Source organism: Pseudophryne corroboree, chromosome 2, assembly GCF_028390025.1.
Source record: "Pseudophryne corroboree isolate aPseCor3 chromosome 2, aPseCor3.hap2, whole genome shotgun sequence".
In the NCBI taxonomy this organism is placed as follows: Eukaryota; Metazoa; Chordata; class Amphibia; order Anura; family Myobatrachidae; genus Pseudophryne; species Pseudophryne corroboree.
The window spans coordinates 439,199,369-439,226,322 of NC_086445.1; the positions used below are offsets into that span (position 1 = coordinate 439,199,369).

Consider the following 26,954-nt stretch of genomic DNA (forward strand, 5'->3'; position numbering starts at 1 on the left):
GGGCTGGAGAGACAGAAGGGGTTGGCTTGGGCTGGACAGACACTGCAGGCTAGAGAGACAGAACGGGGATGGCTGGGGCCTGTGTAGGGATAAGCTGGGTGGGAGGGGGGGGGGGGGGTGTCTGCCTTTTTTGTCAGTCCTTGGACCTTGAATGTGCTTCTGCTCTAAATGTACATACTGAAAATGTTTCCCCCACATATACACATTTTCAGTGCAGCTTGCAGTACTGGGGCACGGTATGGGGTAGGTTTCTATGTTCATTAACAAAGACAAATTGTGACTCTTAAAAAGGTGGTTCTGAGACTGTGAAATGTAATGTGCTTTTGCTGCATGTTCTACATTGATATATTGGTGTGTTTACAGCTGTTCGTTCTTCAACCACACATAGACGTCCTGATGTGCTTAGAGATCATTTGAATTAGCTCAAAGTGCTACAAGGTTAACCCTGCATTGAACTAATCTAGTAATACAATAATGCAGGGCAGAGAGACAGTGTTATTAGCTCTCACGCCAAGTTGCAGGATCATTAGCTCTGTGAACAGAGACCAGATAACTACATGTTCCTGGTTAGCAAAATGAGCTGTTTAACCACTGAAAAGTTACATGCACTTATGATCATTTTCTACACTGAGAGCTGTAATTGTGGCTATTGGCAAGTTGATGAATATGCTGCAATTATGCTTCATTTGTATTGTTAAACCAGTGACAAATGTACTCAGAGGTCTCACCAACACACTGGTTGAATATTTATGTGTAACAATAATATATCAAATTACTGATGTGCCCAAAACCAACGCATGTACAACTGCTACTGAAGTACACCAACAACAGAACACTGCATGCACCCAGTACAGAAGACACAGTCAGTCTGGCAAGCAAGGAAGTGGCAAATACTATTCAGGAAGGTGGGAAGGTGTGGATTCTAAAGCTTTCCACTACGCATTACGGTGACTACACATACAGAGTGCATAATAAAGTATCTGTTTTTTAAAGACTTAGGGGTGAATTTACTAAGATGGGAGTTCTATTTAAGATGGGATGTTGCCCATAGCAACCAATCAGCTTCCATGTACTATCTTATAGAATGTTCTAGATAAATGAGAAGTAGAATCTGACTGGTTGCTATGGGCAACATCCCATCCTGAATAGAACTCCCATCTTAGTAAATTTACCCCTTAGAGAGTGTCTAAAGAGATTGGTTTTTTTTTTCTTTGCACAAGCAAAACATGCAGTCAGCTGGTACTAACAGAAAGCTGGACACAGAAAGCAGGTTAATTGTTAGGTGTGCACGAACCTTCCTGCTGAGAAGAGTGAGAGCAAGTGTGCAGGTCCGAGTCTAAAGAGAGACACTAACAGCCGCCTCAATCAAGCAAGAGAGAAACAGAAACGTAATTGCTCACACTCACCATCCAGCTTACTCTATTGCTACTGGCCAGCAAGTAGAAAGTGCAGCACATGTGTTTCTGACATGGAAATACTACTTGCAGGTACTGTAGGACACTGCATGTACCAGGGAATTAAGCTTCCACAATTCCATATGTGTTTCCACAATTACAAGGTTTAGATTCCCATTATATTTGAGGGTGCTAGCAGTATAAAAATAAATAATGCCGTCCAAGGTCAAAGTAGCATATAGCAACTACTCTACATTTAAATAATCACCATACAGCCCACTGGAAGATTTACATTTGGAAAAGCTGGCAGGGTTCATTTCCAGTGCCTATGGACACCCATCTGCACTTTCTACCTGCCAAACCCCAAGGGCTGGCATTAAAATAATGTTAAACATGATTTTTGTAAGCATACATTTCTAGAGATACAAACTTCCAAAATGGACACACAAGTAGATATTTAAAAACAAATTGGACAAACATAATACACTGCAGCACAAAGGCTGTATGGTGTACATTCCTTAGACATGACAGAGAAAACATAGATAAGAAAATATGGCAGTATGGTTAATCACCAGACGTCCAACCATCATGTATGATCAATATTATACAAAAATAAGACTCATTTGCATCCTGCAAGCAGCGCCAGTTTGCATAAAATGAAGGTTGTGTTTTGTTCTATTTATTTGAATCATTAATGTATCATTTCAGCTAAATAGTATAATTTAATCGGGGTTCCATGCCAGGAACCTGACATTTTGGAAAAACTCACCCTCCCTAGCACAGCAAAGTCTTCCATTTATGTTGCCAACCCAGAAGGTTTCAAATGCAAACAGCAATGTGTTAATTTCAGTATTAGGTGTGGAACCACAGAGCACTGTACCTGCATTAGATGTCTGCACCTCCTATCAATTCCTGTCTGTATGAGAGCAGAATGCAATGCAGCACTGGCAAGCAAGATCTCTCCTGAACTGTGCAGGTTCCTGCCATGGAACTAGTGATGGCCAAGTCGATAGTTGTAAACCATCGTCAGAAAACAAACTATGGTATGTGCATAACTACACCATAGGACCACCGGTCCCCCCATGTTCTTCAACACAGGTCTACTACTGCAGATGGTGCATCGATGGTGGCCCACACTTGCCATCAGTCATAGACCATCGACTGTTCATGGCCATCCCTACATGGAACCAACATAGGTCTGCTACTGTAGATAGAGGTATGGGGATGGTTGAGAAAAAGATACTACTAGGCTGAAATTATCCTTTCAGAACATTGCACTGTTTGCATAGAACAACATAATATGTGTTAAAGAACCCACTGGTGAAGAAAAAGATTTAAAAATAAGTATAACTTGAAAATAATGTTACAGCGAGTTCTCTCTCTCCTGTCAAATCTAATGGCATAAACACCGCCTCTCATTATGGTGTCGCTACCATCTCAGGCACTAGTTGCAGGACAGAGCTGTCAGCAATTTCAACACTGGCCATCAACAAGCCCTCGCAGGTTAACTCACTGCATAATATAGCCCATACCAGTCTGTAAAATTCTATGTGTGCAGTTGTTACTGTCTAATGACCTATCTAGTTATAGCAGCAGCTTCCGTTTAGTCTTGGACCCAGTGATGTGATCGATATCTTGGAAATATCCAGATCTGTTTTAACTGCCATGTGCATCAGAAATGCATATGTGTAGAGAACAGTAAAACCTTTCAAAGTAATGCCTCCTCATGTTACATATTAATGCATAAAATACTGCACAGCGCGGGTCTATTTCATAATGGTGCCGTACTGAGGTGATTATCTTATTAAAAACAGCCAAATGTAGTTAATAAGATGTATTACCCATATGACTGATTTTGTGCTTTTAATGTGTGAACTACATCTCTCTTATATACCAACATTCAATGTATCTAGCTTAAACAGCAGTTCACTAAGCTGCTTATCTCAAGAAAAGGTGTAGATCTTTTAGTTTACACTACACAGCCAATAAAAATACCTGCAGGAAATGCCTTATTAATTAGCCATAAAATAGAGTGTTGCTGGTAAAACACAGACTATAGTGGCTTTGTGTGTGCTAAATGTATATACAGGAAGCAGTCACCTCCTTCTACAAAGCTAGTGCAGAATTAGAAGTGTTTAGATGAAGACAGTGACAGGGAACAGATCACATGCAAACAAAATAATTGCATTTGCCAAAGAACAGTGGATGGGACAGAGAGGAAGGATGTGAAGCACAGAAAGGAGACATATTTGTCTTTATTAGTGAGAACACTGGTAAAGCTCTGGCAAAGTTTCAATGCAAAATATGTATTGACGTCTTTACTACGCAGAAAGGTTTTTACAGGGTAAGTAAACAGAGCTGATGACTAGCAATATAACATACTGTATATCATTAAAGGGGACCTCCAGCTATGTACTCGTATGCATACTGTATGTACAAAGAAATGCAATAACAAAATATTGATATACAAGAAAAAAAGACTAACCACAAAATAAATAGATTAGATCATAAAGATTACATAACCCCTATTGCCATATTGGAAGATTCTTGTGTATACCAAAATATCTGGGCTCGGAGGTGCTACCACTAAACAAACAAATTAATTCAAGAAAAACTATAATTTGGTGCACAAAGAAGATACAATAAAATTTTACTCTTAATTTAAAATTATGGTATTTAAAAACTGAAATAATAAAATAATTTTGGAAAAGTAAAGAAAGAAGAGTGAATTAAAAATTCTGTGTGCTGTGATGCTGCTGTGAAAATCACTTTACTTCAATTTAATCTGTTGTGAAGTCCTGATTGAGCAACAAATTCAACAGGTAGTGTACAGACTCATACAGTGTAGAAAAAAATGTAATAATGACAACAATGTTGCTAAATCTCCAACTGAGTCTTCTTAATATATATCAAAACGCCTTGAAGGATAGGATATTATGTATCAATAATTTGTTGCTCAAATCAAGACTTCACAACAGCTTAAAATGAAGTAAAGTGATTTTCACAGCGGCATCCCTGTTGAAAGTGTCGACATGATGACTGCATACCCACTGTGGAAATAACTCCCTAAAACTGTTCACATGGATGACCTAATATTGAAGGCGATGTAGTCAAAATGTCAACATTTACAATGTTTACATTCATAATGTTGACAGTTATGATGTCAACATTGAACATGTGGGGGCATGTGCAGAAAGTCAACATGTTCACAATGTTGGCAAGTGAAATGCAGACATTCTGCAAAAACCACCAGTGGCGGGTTACGGTTAGGCTGCAGCGGAGGTTAGGGCTAGGCTGAAGGGGGAAGGTTAAAATTAGGCTGCGGATGTGGAGGGGTAGGGATCAGGCATACTCCCCTCTGTGCAGAATACTCACCTCTGGAGCTGTCGGAAGTAATCAACACCTGCCCGCTGGACCCAGAAAACGTCCGAGGAGCCACCAGACCAGCCATACCAGGTACAGTATGTAACCGGTAGACCACCAGGACATTTAATGCTTTCATGCTGAATGTTGACCTGGTCAATGTCAAATTTGTGAGCATGTCGACATTTTACGACCAGTCAATATTCTCATGATGAATGTCGACAATATATACCACACCTCGATGAAGACATATGAGAGTCTCTATCATTCTAGGAGTTAATTTTAATTAAACTATAGTATAATGTGGCTTGATTTGGGACAAAACTGTCTGAAAGCTCTATAATACTGGCTGTCTAATACAACTTTAAGAACAAATGTTAAATATGCCTCTAATTCTGTATAGCTTTGGAACGGTATCAGTTTGGATGGTTGGCCATGTTAAGGTCTACAGTCATTAGGTTGACTACTATTGGTCGACATTGACATGGTGGACATGGACATATGGTCGACACATGAAAATGTCGACACAGGACAGGTCGACACAACTTCTTTTTTAATTAGATTTTTACATTTTTCATACTTTACCATCCACGTGGACTACGATTGGGAACGGTAACCTGTGCCGAGCGCAGCGGAGTAAGGCACCTTGCCCGCAGTTTGCTCGACATGCAAGGGGACGCGGTACACTAATTGGGGTTCCTGGTCATGTTATGGAAAAAAAATGACACCAAAAACAGTTTTTAAAAAAACCATGTCAACCTTTTCATGTGTCAATCTGTCTCGTGTCGACCATTTTCATGTGTCGACTATTAGTCAATGTCGATCATGTCTATGTCGACCAATAGTGGTGGACCTAATGAATGTCGACCTTAACATGGTCGACCAGAACACTTTGGAACATGCATATCAAGAAAGTTACAGGTATCTGCACTAAGTCAGAGTTGCTAGGATTCCCATTGTTACATCTCCTGTAAGCAATTTTTCATCTGGCTATTTACGTTATTGTGACAGTATGCAAACATGCCACTGTTACCTGAATGTCCAAGAGCAGTACATTCTTTTCCTATCTCTTTGTGGACATTTCATGTGGTGATAGCACTTCCCTGTTCACAGTCTGCACAATGACCATTATGGGGGAGATTCAAATGTTTGAAAAGTCAGTGGGGAGTCTGTTTTTTCCTATCTAATAGATAGGGAAAAAAACAGAGACCCAACCAACTTTTCAAACATTTGAATTCCACCCACTGAATGTTGACAAGATTTACTGAATCCTAAAAAAATATGGTACATTGCTTTGGATTGTAGTAACAATTTAAGGCCTTGATGGCTTACTTTTTGCAGACAAGCTGTTGCCATAATTGCCTGAGATGGTAGTTAGTGTTTCAGATTTGCAATCATTAAGGAAGGAGAACACGTGAATCTAATTTGGGATTACGGTCTATAGGTGTATGAGGGAATGTTGGTGGGAGGTGACAGAGGTGTGTATGGTTCTCCGATAGATGCAGCAGCCACTTGCAAGAAAACAAATAACAGAATAGTAACAAAACAAACTGGAGTTCCCATTTATTGGTAAATGTTACTTTTAGCACAAAACGGAAGGGTACTAATATGTTGTAATGCAAAACAGAAAACACTTTAAAAATGCTTTTAATATATTTACTATATCTGATAGGGATAAGATTGCGGCTGGGCTACCACTACTATTTTTTTTTTTTAAAGAGAGAAAGATAATATGATATTCTATTTAGAAAAATAAAACATCTTCACATATGCTTGCTTTACCTTGAAAATAAATAAGTTAACTTTGCTGTGCACACAGCCTATATAACAAATGCAATCCACTGGTATGAAGCATATTACAAGGAATGATAGCCACTCTAAGACAAGTCGAACTGTATTTAATGGGTATGAAATTCTTTTTGTGTTTCTTTTTAACCTAAAATAATTGTTTATACTTTGTAAACACTATTAAAAAATGGGTTATAGAAACAGCATGTATTTGAATTCTATGCAATTATAATATCTATTATTTAGGAAATGTATACTTTATTAAGTTATGCTTGATGCTTACTGCGGATTGTAACTAATTTACTTGAGAATGACCTTCACATTAAAGCTGATTATTCCCCATTAACTTGCAATGCAAATGATTGGCTGAGAACAGCAGCAGGCAAATAACATAGCCCAACCGTGCAATCTTCTACCTAGAGATATCCTGCACCCCACTCAGTTTACAAGCCCCCTACCTGATCCTCTAGCTGCCGCCACCGCTGCTGCTGCTACTGGTCCATAGGCTGCTGCCGCAGGGAAACCTGTCCAGAAAGAGAAGCAGAAAGACTATAGAACAACAGCTAACAGCTTGTTCCATTACTACATTATGCGTATTTGCTCTAACTTCTCCTCTTCATTACGTGATCATGCTGTAAGGTGCAATCTTTACTAGTTACCAAAATACACTTTTCCCAGTAAGGTTTTCTTTCATAGGACATATCTAAATAATAAAGCAGCAAAACATGAGCTTTGTTATGCGGCCACAATATAAATACTTGTTAGGCTACAAATAAAAGATTGGGACAGCTCTAATAATATCCCCTCTGGATTTGTTGTCTAATGCATTTCATCTGTAAAGTTGAAACCATTATCAATCAATGTGTAGTTTTTAAGTAGAATTTAATAAATAAAACCAAAAACTGACCCATCACCGTCCCTTGCTTTACAGCACACAGCCTGCTTCTACTTTCCTAATTAATTATGTCAGATGATCCATCCAAAGTAGACGATCATCCAATCCTTTATACCAGACAGGTGATAACTCATCTACCCACTGTGAGCAGTTTTGCATATGTGAGCATACATCTGTTAGCAGATGACATATGCTTGCTTCTATTCTTTTTTATTTGTAGCATGTTTGCATTATTATCACAAGTGTAAATATATTTGATTTCAACGTAATATTGCTTGGCTCAAAGGTTTGTGGTTCCACAAAGTGATATAGACATTGCAATACTTTATTTCAAAATGTAAGTAAGTCTACTGTCACTAGTTTTATAAGTTGTTGGTGAAAATATAAAACAAATGTCTTTACATTTTTCAGGTTCCAGGTGAAGGACATTATTTTGCATGGCTAAAAGAAAAAAAAAAATGGAAATGAAACAAATCCGGTGAAACAGTAGCTACAACTGGAGACATTCCACATCCTGAATAAACAGAGGCAGCTGGAGAGAATGCTGTTCCTTGCACACTAATCTAGGTGAATGCAACTGCGAGGACGTAAGCAGCCTGGCTTCATTTCCCATTCTATTCTTTGTTACAAGAAAAGAATGCAAAATAAGAAGCAAATACAAACTGTAATAATCTGGGCCATGCATACCTTTTAAACTACTCTAAATGCAAAAGGAAAAAAAAAAAATCAGAACAAAAGCGTCCTTTTCATATTTCACACACAAGGGCTTTTGTCTTTAATCAGATTCTAAAAAATTTAATTATTTTTGGATTGAACATGATTTTTTCAGAGACCCCCTGGTTAGTGGTAATAAGGGTTTCTTTTCTACATCAGCAGTATTGGTATACCAGGCATGGCAATCAGCAATCATTAGGATGGTAGCAATAAAAATATCTGCTAACACATATATGCATGCATGCAAACGAAACATGAATATATATACATATATACATACATACATACATACATACACACACACATATACATACAGGGTGCCTATAATTAAATTTCACCTATTCTAAGCAGTCTACAGCAAAAGCTACTTACAGGAAATGTCGCCAATTTTTCAGTACATCTTCATGAGGCCATGTGGTGGACATTCACAGAAAAAAAAACATAGCTAAAAAAAATCACCACCAGGGGGTGTTTTTCTGCTTGTAAGGTATCAGATATACAAATTTACTTTAACACATGATCCTTCTTATCACTATTTACAGTAAACAACATCCTCATAACCTTTTTCATTCGCATTATGTCTTAAATTCGAAAGGTCGTTAAATGTACAAGAACGTGCGTTACTGGTAAAATTGTTTTACCAAAACACGAATTCAGCACTAGAAGCTTTGTGTAGATTTACTGTAGGTCCAATTTTTTTGCAGTGAATTTCCTTCCCATGGCCTCATTAAGACATACTAAAAAGTTGGTGACATTCCAATAATACCCCTTTCAGACATGCATCAAAATCCCGGGTTTATGCAAGGTAACGTGCATCAACTCGGAATTTTGGTATGTCTGAATGCGGTCCGCGACCCTTCTCATGATCAGCGTCATGGAGCTCAGCATGCTAGAACCGGTAATTTCCTGGGTCTGATGTCTGAAAGGGGTATAAGTAGCTTTTGCTGTAGACTGCTTGGAATAGGTGAATATTAATTGTAGACACCCTTTATATATATATATATATATATATATATATGTGTGTGTGTGTGTGTGTGTGTGTGTGTATACATAACACATAGAAAACTGAAAAATAAGAAAAACATTTATCTACCTTTGATATTAAAATTTCACAAGACATCTAAGCTACGATTGCTAAACTACTGGAAATCAATTAAATAACACATACTTGCATTTAAATAGGGTAAAAGTGCTGTTAATAAAGAAAAAAAAACACATTTCTAAATCAATATACATATCCATTAGCATTAACAATCTTTAACATGAGAATCCATGATGACAATTAATGATGAAACAATTGAAAATGAAACTGTTGTAAATGAATTAAGTGATGTTATAACATTTGTCAGAGGCATCATTGTGAAAATGACATCTGCATAACAACTGTGTCACTGACCATGAGGGCTTAGGAACATCAGCATACTAAGAGGGGAGTATACGCAGTACTGTAAGTATGGTGGTATGGGGCGGTACTGCATGGACAAAACCCCCAGCCAGAGTAACACCCCCTACCAATTTCTCTATCACTGTTGACAACACAATCATCTCCCCCGTTCCCCAACTCTGCTGCTTGGGCATCACTCTTTACTCCTCCCTCTCCTTTGCACCTCACATCCAAGCTCTGGCACAATCCTGTCGGTTCCAGCTACGCAACATTGCTCACATTAGACCATTTCTCTCCCAGAGTGCAACTAAACTTATCATCCACTCACTGGTCATCTCACGGCTTGACTACTGCAAAGTTCTCCTCACTGGCCTCACTTGCTCCCCTCCAATCTGTCCTCAACTCCGCAGCTAGGCTTAACGTCCTCTCCCACCGCTCCACATCTGCCACTCCCCTTCAACAAAATCTGCACTGGCTCCCATTCCCCTACAGAATCCTCTTCAAACTCCTCACCCTCACATACAAGGCCATCTCTAATTCCACTGTTCCCTACATCTCCAACCTCCTCTCCCTTCATACTCCCTTCTGCCCCTTACGGACGGCAAATGACAGTCGCCTCTCCTCTACCCTGGTCACTGCTTCTCATGCTCGAGTTCAAGATTTTGCACATGCTGCACCCCTTCAAAGGAAAGCGCCCCCCCTCCATTAGACTCTCCCCAACCTTGCAAAGCTTCAAACAAGCACTGAAATCCCTCCTGTTCATCAAGGCGTACCCTTCCGATGCATACCTTAGTCCTGAAGCTGCTCCTCTATCCGCTTACATCCTGCCATCAGGCTACCTCCCGCTTGCTTGCACCTCATGTCATCTGTCTGTCACCCCATCCTTCTAGATCAGGCCTGGCCAACCTATGGCTCTCCAGCTGTTGTAAAACTACAAATCCCATCATGCTTTGCCACAGTTTTGCTATTAGGGAATGCTAAAACTGTGGCAGGGCATGCTGGGATGTGTAGTTTCACAACATCTGGAGAGCCACAGGTTGGCCAGGCCTATACTACATTGTTAGCGCCTCAGAGCAGGGCCCTCTTTCCTCTTGTTGTGAAAACCCTCTTCTCGACACATTTCACTCACAGCCCTCTCCTACTCAGCGACCATCTTTACCCGCTTTTTCTCTTGCTGGTAAAGGCTCATCTCTATCTATGGCCACCATCTCCTAGTAGTACGCTGATCACTCACTCGCTACTTACATCTAAGCTGTATTATGTTTTGAGAATTGTGGTGCTCTTTGTTACCTGTACTCTATTGTAATTATTTATTTACTGTAATGTTAAGTTTTGTCTCCCTGTACTGTCCTTTGTACAGCGCTGCGAAACACTTGTGGTGCCTTATAAATAAAATGTAATAATAATAATACTGCGTACCGGTAAGAAATTGTCAGCCGGTACGCAGTACCGCCAGGCCCTCCACCATACCTGCATCCGCTGCTATGTGCGGGGAGGAGAGCATAGCGCCTCTCCTGCCCCTCAATGCTCAGTGATGCCTGGTCTCCATCGGCGGGTTGACTCTCAAATAAGGCACCGGTTTGTTAGCCAATCAGAGCTTGCAGACAGGTAGCCGCGGCTTCCAATTGGCGAACGAACTGGTGCCTCATTTGAGATACCCACCGCCGGAGACCAGACTCACTTCACTCACTGAGCACTGAGGGGCAGGAGAGGTGCATTGCGCACTCCTCCCATCACACAGCAGCAACAACAGAGTTAGCGGTGAGCAGCACGGGGGGGGGCATATGCACTGTGGGGCATTGTGGGGTCTTTTGTGTATCTGGCACTGCTGGGGGCTTGTGTGTATCCGGCACTGCTGGGGGCTTGTGTGTATCCGGCACTGCTGGGGGCTTGTGTGTACCTGGCACGGTGGGGGCTTGTGTGTATCTGGCACGGTGGGGGCATGTGTGTATCTGGCACGGTGGGGGCATGTGTGTATCTGGCACGGTGGGGGCATGTGTGTATCTGGCACGGTGGGGGTCATGTGTGTATCTGGCACGGTGGGGGTCATGTGTGTATCTGGCACGGTGGGGGTCATGTGTGTATCTGACATGGTGGGGGTCATATGTGTATCTGACACGGTGGGGGTCATATGTGTATCTGACACGGTGGGGGTCATATGTGTATCTGGCACAGTGGGGGTCATATGTGTATCTGGCACAGTGGGGGTCATATGTGTATCTGGCACAGTGGGGGTCATATGTGTATCTGGCACAGTGGGGGTCATATGTGTATCTGTCCCCCTCATATGTGCATCATGCCCCCATTTTCATTGGCCATGTCCCATGTGGCATTTGGCCACACCAATTTTTTGGCGCATGCACACAGTACTACTAAGACATTTTTTTTTACTTGCACCACTGGTATACAGAGACAGCATCTACATGATGACAGGACAGAGTTGAGCAAGCCGTGTTCCAGTTTGATAACTCATCTTCTATAGCACAAGTGTACTACCACTGGTTCCTATGTATAACGGTTAGTGCTCCTTTCACCATGCGCCAAAGCAGCATACAAAACATACTATGTTTGACTTATTAATCCACAAGTAAAACCCGCATCTGAGACATTTTGCTATTCAATTACAAATCCGCATTTACTTGACACGGTTTTCAATGGGAGTTTGCAATGCTTTTAGCTTTTTAGTTTGAATGTCCAGATCAGCGGCAAACTGGAGAAGGGGGGTGGGTGTGGTGCGGGGTTGGTTATAACCACGGTCTTTAACACAATCTGCCATCTTATTTGCCACTTCTAATAGTTTGTGATTACATGTGATTATCTAACAGGAACATTCTATACTATATAAAACATTGAGAGGTCCATTCAAGACTGTGTAAGCAGATAACCGGGAACAAAAATCATTATGATTTTGTTATTATTGTAGAACCCTGTGCTATGGGGGTTTTGACAAACAAGAACAACAGAGTATAGTAGTGTTTAGAAAAATAAATAAATACATTACTTTTCAATAATTTATTTGAAATTAAAATTGCAATGAGGTTAACAAAGGAGTTTGTGGCTATTTTGGGTAGATTTTTCTTGCCATAATGGGTATACAACTTCTCTTACCAATTTCCAAATGAATGCCTTTATTTATCAATGAGTGATAAATTTCACTGTGAGTGATAAATTGCACCAGCCAATCAGCTCCTAACTGCCATGTTACATACTGTGTTTGAAAAATGATAGTTAGGAGCCGACTGGCTGGTGCAATTTATCACTCACAGTGAATTTGTATAATTTTTTATTTACTCATTGATAAATAAGGGCATATGTTCTCGATATGTTGTACCACATCTTAGCCATACTTTTGAAATAGCACTCTATGAAATGGCTACAGCTACTCTTCACATTCCATGTATACCTAGATCTCAGCCATGGCATTCTAAAGTAACTAGGCACAACAACAACTCTCTTGTAAATTAGAATGACATTGGTGTAAATCTCATACTTCTAATGTCTATCTCACATATATGACATCTAAAGTACCACTCCTATTGAGAGGTTCTGGACACTGTAAAACATACATCTCTCTCATCTCTCCTCAAGCTTCTAACCCCATGCAAATTTATAATTCATTTAAATCTTTCCTCCCCACCAAACCTGCCAGCTACTATCAGTGCCTTAGATTTTGCTTCCCAGTTTAAGGATAAGATACAACATGAAATGATATGCGCTTAATCATCTAGCAACCTGCTCAAATTAAACCCTCTTGCACCTTCTATTCGTTTGAACTCAAACAAATTCAAAAATAAAATAAAAATGAAGATAATCTACTCTCCTCTTATCTTCCTGTAATCTCTCTCCCTACTGGTATCTTTCTATCATTATGCAAGAATGAAGGAATTACTCCTATTCTGTAGAAACAAAATCTCTGAAATCACAGACTCATCTCTCAGCTCCCATGACCCCCCCAAGCTATAGTACTTGAGAGACAAGCCTACAACTGTCTCACACAAATTATTGGACTCATGTCCAGCTTTGGAAACCCAACACTACTCAGAGACTCCACTGTGTAAGGTGGTAAATAAATTGATCATTGTAAATCTAAAGGCCATAACTCACTTTTAATTCTGCAGGATCTCACGGCTGCATTTGACATTGGTAATTACTCTTTTTTCACACAAAAAATACAATCCTAGGTCTTCAGGACACTGTCCTATCCTAGTTCATATCCTAACTATCAAATTGCTTTTTGAGTGCTTGCTTCTCTGGACCCACTATCTCTCCGCTTCCTCTACGGGGTAAATTTTATTAACACTCGTGCTTGCCAGAGTTTGCATTCTTGGGCGTGTTTAGTCAAACTCAGATTTACCACAGGCAAATACGGGAGTAAAATTAGAATTTGAACTGCAAAACAAGTCTGAATTCACAAATAGAAGTCAATACACTATTAAATCAACTCGCAAGTACTTTCAATAAAAAAAGAATACAACACAGAAATTACCTAAGAATTGTGTTTATAAACACGAAGCAAACTCAGGACAAAAAACACTTTTCAAATAGATGTGTTTGCAGAAGCTTACACAGAATAGTGTGATCTATGCTGTACTTCTGTGTGTAAAAGTATTAAACCCCTCGCCCCCCACCTACAAACAAGCATAAGCAGCCACAGGCTCTTTGAATTGGCCCTGGTCCAAAAAATACAGGAAAATAACATGCATAAAGTTAGGCCATTGTAAACATATAAAGGTATCTTTCAAACTGTTCGGCATAAATCATTTCTTAAAACTCTTGACATAACACGCTTACACGTGGGCTTACTTGAAGTATGCAGGGTATGTTCATGTAGCGGTTTCTTTTAAAACGCATCCATAGTTAATCTTCACCAGAAAAAGCCGTGTTTGTAATAAACAAACAGATTTTATTGAACAAAAAATATGTATATTAAAACATGGGAACAAAGATCACCTTGCCTCGGCAGTTGTAAAATTCCCAATAGGGGAATGTTTTTTGTGTGAGAACTTGGTGATCCTTTGTCTTTGAGGCTCCCAGCAGATTGGGTAAGAACATTTGGGCCCTTTTTATGTTTCTTTATCCCTATTGGGAATTTGTTTACAATGGCCTAACTTTATGTAAGCCTTAAAGTGAGCATCTCGTATTTGTGATCCATCACACATTTGTTTGGGTGGTCCCCTAACGTGATATAACGACACAGAGGAAAAGGGATCTATCTGTACTTATCTATATATCCCCCATACCCTCATTTTCACGGTTATAGAGAACCACTACACATTGGATTTTCTCTCTTTGCTTTTCCTCTCATGTCCCATATGCTGGAGAATAACCTGGTAAATTAGGAACCCTCTGGAGTGAAGTTTTTCTTTAAAATCCTAAAGATACCTTTATAGGAGTCCACATACGTATGTTGAAGTAAGCAAGAAAGTGAGCATTCTGTGTTTATGACTGACACACTTTCCGGGTGGTCCCAGAACATCTTACAAAGACACTAAGGAGGGGAAACTCTATATCCCATGGTCCCTCTGTATGATTCCTGTTACATCTTAAGAAATTACCACACATTGGAAATTTTCTTTTGTTTTTCTTCCTCTATGTACTATCTTGTTGGAGAAAATTCCTGGAGACATCGATTAGAGACTTTAAGATTTTTGGGAAACAAACCGGTCTGAAGTATTCCATTTATCCAGTGTTGAAGCGCAATTTGTGTAAAATTCTTGTATTGTGGTACTATTTGTCTTCCGGTTGATAACTCCGGAACATATACTTATTTGCAGCCTCTACACTTCCAGCGCAGGGAAGTATTGCTTCTTTTTTTCCTTGACCTTGAAAAGAGTGTTGCTCCAACACTGCTCCCCATCCCCTCAGACTGGTGTCCGTTGTCAGCAGGACCCAGAAGGGACGGCCCCTTCTCAATTGCTGGTCCTGGAGTCACCAGGTCAGCGACAGGTGAACCTCCGGAGTCAAAGAAATCATGTGAGATCTGATCCAATGAGGCAGGCCGTCCCACTTGGAAAGGATTAACCTCTGTAGTGGGCGGGAATGAAATTTAGCATGCTCTACCATGTCAAAGGCTGACACCATCAGGTCAAGTACTTGCATCGCCGAGTGTATAGACACTCTGGGACAACTAAGGAAGCATCTTATCCTGTACTGAAGCTTCAGAACTTTTTCTGGAGACAGAAACAGTCTCCGACTGTGTGTGTTGAGGAGTGCCCCCCAGGAGCACCGTGCTCTTAGCTGGGATTAGCGAGGACTTCTTCCATTTGATAAGCCACCCGTGGGCTTGCAGGAAAGTTACCATCAGTTGCAGATGACAAAGGAGGACCTTGTGGGAATTTTCCAGAATCATCAGGTCATTTAGGTACGGCAGGATTCTGACTCCCTGGCGACAGAGATAAGCCGTCATAATGGCCATGACCTTGGTGAAGATCCGAGGATCCGTAGCCAGTCCAAATGGCAGAGCCTGGAATTGGTAAAGGAGGTTGCCATTAGCAAACCGCAGAAACTGCTGATGCGATATGGCAATAGGTAGATGCAGGTATGCATCCTGTATATCCAGGGATACCATATAGTCTCCGGGTTCCATAGCCAGCACAATTGAGCGCAGCATTTCCATACAAAACCTGGACACTCTCACAAACTTGTTCAGAGATTTGAGGTGGAGTATAGGCCGGAAAGACCCATTGTTTGGAGTAGAAACAGGGTCGAGGATTGCCTCTTTGGGACTGAGGTACCGGCACAACCACTTCTGTATTCAGGGGAGAACTCACCACAGTTTGTAGAGCTTGCACCTTCAACAAATCTGAAGGGAAAGCCGTAGTATAAGACTGGCAAGGGGGACGTCTCTGGATAAAGACAGCGCACCCGTGAGAGACAGCTTCCAGTACCCATGCATCTGAAGTGGTCTTTCACCAGACCTGGGTGAACTGTAAAAGGTGGCCTCCCACCCTGGGATCCCCTAGACGGAGCCCCATCTTGCCATGCAGCAGGTTTGTCATGTTTTGAAGCAGGCTAACGGGCTGCCCAGGATTGTTTGGCCCTGGACTTTGTGGTTTTGGGAACACAAGATTATCTCGGGTATGCCTGACCTTTTGCATTCCCTTGAGGCTGAAAAGAACGAAAAGTGGCACCTATTGCCTTCTGTGCACAAGGATCAGTAGTGGGGAGAAAAGTAGTCTTAGCGGCTGCTATTTCAGACACTATTTTATTTAGGTCTTCCCAAAACATATTGTCCCCAGTGAAGGGGAGTACCTCCAAGGTCTGTTGTGGTCCAGGTCCACTTTCCATGACTTCAAACACAGTATGCGGCGAGCCAGGACAGACGTGGTCGACGCCCTGGCTGCCAATACACTCGCTTAAGAGAACAGCTCCTGAACGCAATAGGTGTTTGTTGTATTGTGAGACAGGCATTGTCAGATATATCCTCGGGCAACTCTTCCTTTTTTTTTTTTTTTTTTAAATATATTTATTGAGTTTTCATAATGAAACAAAGAGAGATACACACATTAGTGCAGTCTCGGAAATGGAACAAAGAAGAAATCCGGGCATGGGAAAAGAGAATACAAACAAAACATGGTGTCTCCAACAAAGAAAAGTACAATACAATGGTCAAAAGGATTCCGTATTAGGGAAGGCGGAGTATAAAAAGGCTAAATAGCAGAGCCGGGGAATCAACCTTCAATCAAGTAAGAAAATGTACCTGCACAAATAGCATGTATAAGGAAATAAAAAACAATAGACAAGGAACGAACAAGGAGGACGGACTGGAAAGGGAGGGATGGGAGGGACATAGGATGCGGAATCTGTGTCGGTAGAAATCACAATAAAGCTTTTCTGTGGCAGGCATAAAACATGAAGAGAACAAAAAATACAAGCGAGTTCGTGAAACAGACTTGGAGACAAACATTAATAGAGTAAACAAGCAGTTTCAAGGACAATGGCAATGCGGCGCAGTAATATACATTTTGTCAAATCAAATAAAGATAGCACATGTTGTTGTTGAGAAGAACCTAAAGATTCTATAAATGGGCCCCATTTTCTGTAAAAGCGTATAACATTACATTCAACATTAGGCAAAGTGGACTGGCGGTCTAAGTATAAGGTACGAATAAGGCGTGAACGTAAAGTATCAAGCCTAGTGGGGAATTTGACAATACCATTCGTAAGAATCAACTTTTCCCCCAAAGTTAGAATAACATATAGTAACGGGATAAGGTGTTTGGATTGTGGTGTGATGCCCCATTCCGTAAAGATCAGGCCAAGCATTGCTTTGTGGTTCAACTTTAGTTTGAGATGGAATGTGGAGTTGATAAACCATAACACTTTGTACCAGAATTTCTTTATTTTAGAACAGCTCCAAAAACAATATAGAAATAACGCATTAGGCGATCCGCATTTAAGACAGTTCCCAGACTCAGCAGAGACCATATGTTTCCGTTGGCCAGGTGTGATATAAGCTCTGTGCGTGAATTTGACATGAGTCTCCTGAAGTTGTGATGAATGGGGCGCTTTGAGAATACTAGTAAAATGATCTGTCAATTCTTTGTGAGTTATGGGGAAAAGGTAATCTGTCTCCCAACTCCTAACCAGCTCTTCCTTTAATGCCTGAACCCATGCCTCAATACATTTTGCAGCCCAAGAGGCAGTTATAGTAGGTCTATGAATGGCTCCATTAAGAAAGTATACAGACTTCAGGCATCCCTCCAAACGTATATGTCGGTTTCTTCAGTAAGGTGACAGTGGTGACCGGCAGAGTGGATGACACCACAAGGCGGGTGACGTGAGAATCCACCGGCGGTAGAGTTTCCCATATGTTACATAACTCTGCAGGGAGAGGATAGTGAGCCAAGGCCCGTTTTAGCAAAGGGAATTTCCTCGCTGGATTAGACCAGGGTTCCCGACTGATGTCTACAAGATGATTAGAATGGGGTAATATAGTTTTAACCACCTTCTGCTGTTTAAACTTGTCAATTTTCTTTGCCGCTGTAGTGGAATCCTCATCATCAGTGATTTGAAGGTTATGCTTATTAGCATCCACTAAGGCAGGGACATCAATCTGCAAGGGAGAATCCTCATCAGTAACACTGGATTCAGTGTCTGACAGGACCGTATGCTCCCCCTCCTCTTCAGATGAGACATCAGAGAGGTTTTTGGATTGCGATATGCGCGATAATGGGGATCACTTTAGAAAGAAGATTGGGCGTGATATATCATTTGAATACCTATGTCGTCACAAATACTACCCAGTAGATTAAATAGGGAAGCTTTAAAATATTTTTAATGAGTTTTTGGCTAAACGGAATATACAAGGCTATCGATTTCTGTGCTGGAGTGATTATTTAGGACAAAAGCTTAATGAAGCCTTTATATTTTTTTTTTCCAGCATTCCAGTCTGTGGTAGCAGGTGAAAGTGACTCATGTAATGACTTTTTTTTCCAAACTAATGTTAACTTGTGATAAACTACTTTTTGCTAAAAGTATAAATGGTCTATAGTAGTGAGATAATAAAAACACTTCACTAAGCTGCTCAAAATAAAGAAAATTAAAAAATAAATACAAATAAACAAAAAAACAGAAAAAAAGGATAAAGAGCCCTAACTTATTCTTGCATCCCGTTGACAAGTATAATTTACAGAAGGAATTATACCGTTAGCTCTCGTTTGGTTATCTAGCTTAGATGCTCAAAAGCGGGCACCAGGATGAAGCAGGCTTACGTGTCCGCAGCCCACTCGCGACCAGTAGCTTGGGAGTAACTGGAATTAATGAGCTATGTTAATGCAGCAAATAACCATCTGTTGTATTTAAAGCGTTTATACTCAAAGATTTAATGAGGGACAAACATAAGAGGATTCATTTTGGATCACATCTCACCACTATATTATAGTTATGAACTTGTTAAGCTTCCCCTAGTCTCTGACAATGGGCAGAGCAGCATGTTGTATTTATGAAAAAGAACATTTGTGGATTTATATGTGGATGCAAAAAGCTTAGAACAAAGGGAGGAAGAATTGACAATCAATTCATTATTTTACAGGGAAATTATCATGTTAAAGCATCTCTCTCTCTATGGTAGCTTTAAGCAATACTGTTTTGCTGAAAATACTGTGATTTCCTTGTGATAAGAGAACCTATCATTAAAACAGAGATGTCCCTGCTCAAGTGAGAGCAGGAAATGGAGGTTGGCAGTATAGCATCAATAACAATGTTTCAATTAATTCAATCATCCATCATGCCTTTACTGCTTAAGAAAGAACTAAGGGGGTTATTCAGGTCACATCACTAATCGATGTGACTGCAATAACTCCGTTGGCGGCATTAGTGCGCATGCGCAGGTCCTGTCCTGTGCATGCGCTAGCAGCCAATGTGATCTGATTGGCTGCGAACACCTCTGCCTGATTGACAGGCAGAGGTGTTCGCTGGGTGGAAGACGGAGCATTGCGCTGACGGCGCGGGCAAAACGGGGGTGGGTCGGCTGCGTGACGTCACATGCAGCCGTTCTGATCAAGAAAATGGCGGCGGACTGCATGCATATGCAGCCTAGCTGCGGCTGCAGGGGGTCATCCACAATTGCTGCGACCAAATAAAATTGCGGTTGCAGCCACTGGGCAGGCCATTCAGCGTGCTGGGCGGGCCTTGCCCTGCGATGGACGGCCCCCAGGCATACGATAGAAAGGATTGCAGAGTCTGCTTTTTAGCAGAATCTGCAATCCTTACTGAATAACCCCCTAAAAACGGAAAGAAAACTTAATGTAGAGCTTAAGTCACTGTTTCCACTGTAGTTGCCTTCATAGATAATATTTAAGAAAACTTTTGACAAGCTAGTTTGAGTCTTGTTGGAATGAAATGAAATGGTTTGGTCTGGACAACCACTGTAAAAAAATAACCGTATCAATGGCACTGGACTAATCCGCCAGTATCTGTAATAGCATTTAATAAGTGGTTTTACACTGTAGTGAACACAACACGAAGAAGTGGCATTCACCAAAAATGTGTCTGGTTACGAAATGCAACTCTGCCTAATTTAATGGTGGTATTTAAAATATTCAGTAATCAGATACATTTTTAAATAGTTAATTAAATTATATCTCCACATCCTGAGACAAAGTTATCCATTTGACAAATTACATTCTATTGCAATAGGACCGCATATTAAAAATCTAAGCATGCTCATCTTTTTTTTCTTTGGCTAATGAAATCTGTTTAATCTAATTGTCCAAAGTATTCTTCACAGTATATCCCAAATTCTCATGGTTTGGAACATTATTATAAAGGATAATGTACCCTCCTGCATAGCAGTGCATAGCTCAAATTTCATCTGATATATAGTAGTTCATTGAAAATATCATATACCTACCACCTAAGCTGTTAAAGCACTGCATGCATACAACTATAACATATGACGGACATGCTTCCCATCACTTCAAGAGAACAATCAGTATTTACAATTTCATGTTTTGCTAGGTAGAACAGAACTGAATTCATAATCACCCATGTGAAGCTATGAGATTCACACGTAGATTCAGCCCAGTTTAGCCCTGCTTATCAGTGGCGTATCTATAATGTGTGAATGGTGTGCGGTGTCCATGGGGAGCCACACCACACACCCTGCGGACCCATGTTTAATACTCGCCTCTCTGGAGTACTGCAGCTGCAGCAGGCATGCACAATTGGCCTGAAAATTGGCAGGTCAATCATTTCATAGCAATTTGCGCATGCACAATAGAACAATAACTGGGAACGTGGGCAAGTGCCATATCCTGGAGACCTGCGCTTGCACAGTGGAACTATCACTGGGAATGTGGCACAGGTGCAATTTCTCAGAGACCTGCGCATGCCCAGCAGAACAATCACTGGGAACATGGCGTGGGTGCCATTTCCTGGAGACCTGCACATGCACAGAACCAGAGCCTACACATTAGAGTCAGCCACTAGAGAGGTGGGGGCTCACATGGAGACTGCACACGGGTCCGCTCCTCTCTTAATACGCCCCTGCTACTTATCACCATGTCGCTCAGGTAACTGGACAAGTAAATGGGATGGAGTTAATATACGGGATGGAATCCCGAGAGCTGGTGAAATGCTGCTGGCTGGAATCCCGACAAACGCTGGGTATTTCCACTCGGTTGGTGGGGTCACACCTGTGGTGAGCACAGTGAAGGGACTCGCTGCCGGGATGCTGCTGTTGGTACTATGATAGCCGGCATCCCGTCTGCCGGTCAGACATGTGTATTCCCATGTGATATATATATATATACATATATATACACATACATACACACACACACACACACACACACACACACACACATATATATATGTATTTGTATATGTGATAGGCAATATAGATTGTAAGCTCCACTGAGGCAGGGACCGATGTGAATGGGCAAATATTCTCTGTAAAGCGCTGTGGAATATGTGTGCGCTATATAAATAACTGGTAATAATAAATAAATAAATCCCAAGTAAATAAGATGTACAAAACTCATGAAACTTCCTAATCGTTTATGGGTAGGCAGACTGGCAACTTTTTACAGACTCTACACAAGAAGATCCATACACTTATGTTACCTAACCCTCAAAAGTCAATACTGGGAAAACAGGACAAAAGACAAACCAAACTTCAATTGTCCTACATTTTATAATGCAGATTTGCTGAGCAATATAACTTCTACTCAAAAGATTTACTATTTATATGGTTACACGCCTGAAAAAGAGAAATACATTGTGTTGTAAATGGTTTGCTTAGACTTTGGCTTGATTATATGCATACTAATGCAGACCTACAATACCCCTTTTGTAAACTGAAGATAATCCGTTGCTAGATATTTCACAGAAATCTAGCTGTGTAAAAAGCAACAGCTAAATAATATCAAGACAAACAGAAATGTTCTCTAAATCATTTCAAAATACTCTACATGTGTTTATTACAACAGATACAGGCATACTTGTAGTGTTAGTTTAGTTAATAAATGATTCCACAGCAATGATAGTGATGCTAGCAATGTTTAACTTACAGTGTGCATGGTTATGCTGAACAATTGCAACATGTATATATTCTATTGTATACTATGGAGGGTATTCAGATGTGCCCAAAAAATTGTTGGGCCAAAACAAAACAAAACAAAACAGGCTTTTATGCGATTCTTTGCCCAATGTTATTTTTCAGCCAATTCAATTAAAGCTTGTTTTTTTTGGGCAGTTCCAGGGCCTATGTAAAAACAAACAAAAACCTGACACTTGTTGGGGATATTGTTTTGGGACATCAGCAAACCCTGAAAAAAAAAATCCCTGATGAGTAAATTACAGTAGCTAATTGAATCCCCCCCTATATGTTCTGAGTAGATCAGCCTTTGATGTAAAATTTTTGACAAAGTGAATATGAACAGGTGTATTTAGAAAGGGTGCAGGGTGTATAGTGTACTTGAGACCCTGGGTTCAGGAGAGCTGAGAGCCCCACACTGCACACCAGGCGCCGGCAAGCAGGTCCCTCCTCCGCAGCAGCGCTATCGCCCTAGTGACTTTTTAGGGCCAGATCCTTTGTTCTCTTGTGCCATGCACCATCTTCCCAAATATCACTGGGAAGAGGACGCCATGAAGGAGAGACGCGCTTATTAGTGCATAAGGTAAGATGTGCAGTGGGGGTGCACTGCTCAGAGGAGGGGCCCACTTTATACAAGCACCCTCAGGCTCTAATATTATCCTGTGAATATGTGCAACACTGATACAGTGTTGGTCTACAACTCACTGGTGACTCAGTGGACCTCTGTGGCTCTGGGAGTGACAGGGTTTAAAATGTACAATATAGGTTACAATTTAAGAAACTTTTTAGGGAGCAACCATGATACAGCTTTTCTTAGGCATCTGACACATTATTCTGCACATAGGTACAAGAAGTTGAATGAGTCCCTAGCATATTTTTATTTTACAGGTATTGTGCGGATATACAGTACATTCAGAATGTAGTCAAACAATAGGTCAACAATGCCAATTTTTACATGATATCGTGATGTTTTTTGGACAAGGGTTAGGCTGTGATTAGGGTCAGGAATCGGATCAGGCATACTCACCTCCGCTACGAAAATCAGCATGCTTGATATGACGCTTGTCGACACTGAGGTACCCCAGACCCTGGGAGTTCTTGCCCATGCTAATACCTATGTCAAATATATCTATCAAGTAGTCTTTGTGTCTTCCTGCATGATAATTTTAAATTATTTTGTAGTTCACAATTGACCTCTCCTTTTCCTTACCTCACAGAGGAGAGAAGATGTGCTCCAGTCAGCCGGCGTGGGATACTCCGTGGGGGTATGTGGCAAGGGCTCTCCCATCTGAATTTGGATGAGGAGCCCTGGCCACAAGCTGCTAATGGTGTGAGAAGGATGCCAGTCAGAGAAAAGCAACGAGTGCAGTCGGTGGAAGATGGGCAGCACGTGAATGCTAGGGTGTAAAAGGGACTCTCCCTGACAATTAGGCAGCCTTTTCTGATGTAAAGGTCAGATAGAGGACCTGCGCTACCTTGGTGACCTGACGAAAAGTGCCGGAGAATGCCTGTGGCAAAGCTGAGGAAGCTCCTAATGTGGCAGCATCACAGGAGTCAGGAAGCCTAGTGGGGCGGCTGCAGTGTAATGGGAAGGGTCATTGGAAACCTTCCCCTGTGTATTATTGATAGCAGAGGCAGCCAACTGCTGCAGTCTGGAGTCCAGTGTCATCTAAAGGGGCTGATATAGAGGAGCTGTCCAGAGGTTTCAGGTGCTGCACAGTGCAGATCAGAGGGAGGTTAGTGGTGCCATTTAAAAATACAGCAGCTGCACTTTATTCACACTGACTTAACCTCATTATTATAACCATGCTGGCCAGGTTATCCTAGGAATATGTGTATTCATTAGGTCTATCTCCTATATAAGATCAGCCCGCAGAAGTAAATACAGTTTTATTACATAATGCATGCTCAGTTTGCTTTAGCAAATTCACGTCAGAGCCCATTTTCTTCAGCTACTAGCCTGTGCTCTAATGTGAATAAGTTAAGAGATAGTGGAATGCACACTTATCTCAGAAGGGACAGAAAACAGCTGTTGCTTGTGTGCAGCCTTTTTGACATGGGGATTATTCAGAGATAGAGGCAGATCTTGTTTCCACAGCAAGATCTGCGTCCATCTACTGACATGCTGGGGGCATCCCAGCAGAGGGCAAGGCCGCTCAGCATGTGTGTGGCGCCACCCCACTTGCATCTGCAATTTAATTGCGGAGGCAACGATCAGAGGTTGACCACTGCCTGCGCAGCTGTTTGCCCATAATATCCAAGTGCATGGGCCTCCCTACAAAGTGTTCTTATCGAAACCGGTACATTGGTGCCATTTGGAACTCATGTTCAATGATATGCATGGAATGACCCCTGTTCTTTTGCAGCTCCCTGGTTAGCACTCTATGGTCACTGTATTGCAGTTTTGGGGTCTTCCAGGTCAAGGTGCATTCCTTAAATGACCTTTCTTCTTCCACGCATTAATGACAAAAGACAGTGGATTTAGGAACCTTCCTAACAATGCTTCTCACACTCATACCTCCGATCGAACAGTCTATGATGATCTCCTTTTTAAACTCTGTTAGCTCCTTCTGGCAAGCCATTTAGTTAACAAATGATCTAATCTATGCCCCTCTACCCATTTTATATCTTCATGAACACGTGTCTGCTGCAGGAGCAAACAATTTCACTTGTGCGGGGGTGTAAAATCACTTGTCTACACAGTGTAGAGATATATCCTTTCATCAGTAGTTTCGGTTTAAATAATGAGTAAAACTTGTTTGGGAAAGTGACACATCTGCCTATGCCTTGAGGTTCTAATTTAATGTGTGTCTGCAAGTGATGCATTTTATTTTATTTAATACTAAATAAACCCTTTTATTTAAGCATTAACAAATGCACAGCTGTGTCATAGAAGAGATGGGCATATTAACTTAAAATTAATTACAATCAGCAATGTACTTGTCTATATTTAGGAAGCCATTGTTAATATTAAGTGGTCCGTTAATTAATGTCTTTTCTCCTGAAAATCATTTGCATGATATACAACTATGTCCTTATACATTTTTGCTGCAGTCAAGCCAAACAACCCTTCTTGGCACACCAGGTTGTGTGAGACTCTTCTAGCATCAGGTGTCTTTTTTGCCAAAAAATGCGTCGTAGTTGCAACGCAATGCAAGGATACTGTGCTGGTTAATTTGCTATATTACTGTGTGCGACTGAGTCTCTGGCAAAGAGCTACAATGTAGCAGCCAAAGCCTTTTTCTATGTTCTGTTCTGCTCTGCATACAGACTTAGTCACACAAAATATACAAGTGCCATATCAGATTAATAAGCAGTCTCATTGTGTGACCTAATCACAATGTGTTGCGACAAACGCATTTTCTGCAAAACAAAAACACAAAAAAAAGACGCTCAACGTTAGAGTTGCACGGGACCTGGCGCATCACTCACACAAGGCATCTTGTGCTGCATGGCGTATTGAGGCTGGATGTACAGTATGTGCACTTCTGACAGACAAATCTTACAAATTCACTTTCAATAGGTGCAAATAAAAATTGTGATACAGGTTGAGTATCCCATATCCAAATATTCCGAAATACGGAACATTCCGAAATACGGACTTTTTTGAATGAGAGTGAGATAGTGAAAACTTTGTTTTTTGATTGCTCAATGTACACAAACTTTGTTTAATACACAAAGTTATTAAAAATATTGTATTAAATTACCTTCAGGCTGTGTGTATAAGGTGTATATGACACATAAATGAATTGTGTGTATGTACACACACTTTGTTTAATGCACAAAGTTATAAAAAAATATTGGCTAAAATTGCCTTCAGGCTGTGTGTATAAGGTGTATATGTAACATAAATGCATTCTGTGCTTAGATTTATGTCCCATCACTATGATTTCTCATTATGGTATGCGATTATTCCAAAATACGGAAAAATCTGATAACCAAAATACGTCTGGTCCCAAGCATTTTGGATAAGGGATACTCAACCTGTATCAACATATTAATTACAAAATCTTTAAAGCACTTCCATAACAGTAAACTCTATCAAGATTGATTGCAAAATAAATTATAGGCATGGATGCTACTTCAGTTACATTTTAATAAGATATCCAGGTGTATGAAAAAAAAAAAAAAAACAATTTACAAAAGCAGAGATTCAATTTTCATAATCATTTTCCGAAATAAATATAGCTTGAAGGTATAATAGATGGAGTAATCCTTAACAAAGCCTCTATCCTAGCAGGTCCAGATTCCAAGGCTTCAGAAGGAAACGGTCAGTCAATCACTTTCTGATCAGATACATATTATTGTCAATGTTTTAAAGTAGTTCTCAGAGAACCTGTGTAAGTGGGCTGGTGCTTCTGCCTCCTGGAGCACTAT

General features: G+C 40.8%; 1 protein-coding gene across 8 annotated transcripts in view; it reads right to left on the reverse strand.

The window, feature by feature from the left end:
* MSI2 (musashi RNA binding protein 2) overlaps positions 1-26,954 on the reverse strand; it is a 1,055,328-nt gene that overhangs the window by 147,289 nt on the left and 881,085 nt on the right. For 4 of the 8 annotated variants that reach the window (XM_063953649.1, XM_063953645.1, XM_063953642.1 and 1 more), the window contains exons 11-13: positions 9,323-9,346; positions 7,843-7,881; positions 7,004-7,069 (exon numbers count right to left, since the gene is read on the reverse strand). The exons of 1 other annotated variant lie outside the window; for it this stretch is intronic. In XM_063953649.1, coding sequence (XP_063809719.1) covers positions 7,004-7,069; positions 7,843-7,881; positions 9,323-9,346 — 129 coding nt within the window. The remainder of the gene's footprint in view (positions 1-7,003; positions 7,070-7,842; positions 7,882-9,322; positions 9,347-26,954) is intronic. 3 more of the 8 variants (XM_063953647.1, XM_063953646.1, XM_063953644.1) reach the window with 2 other exon arrangements.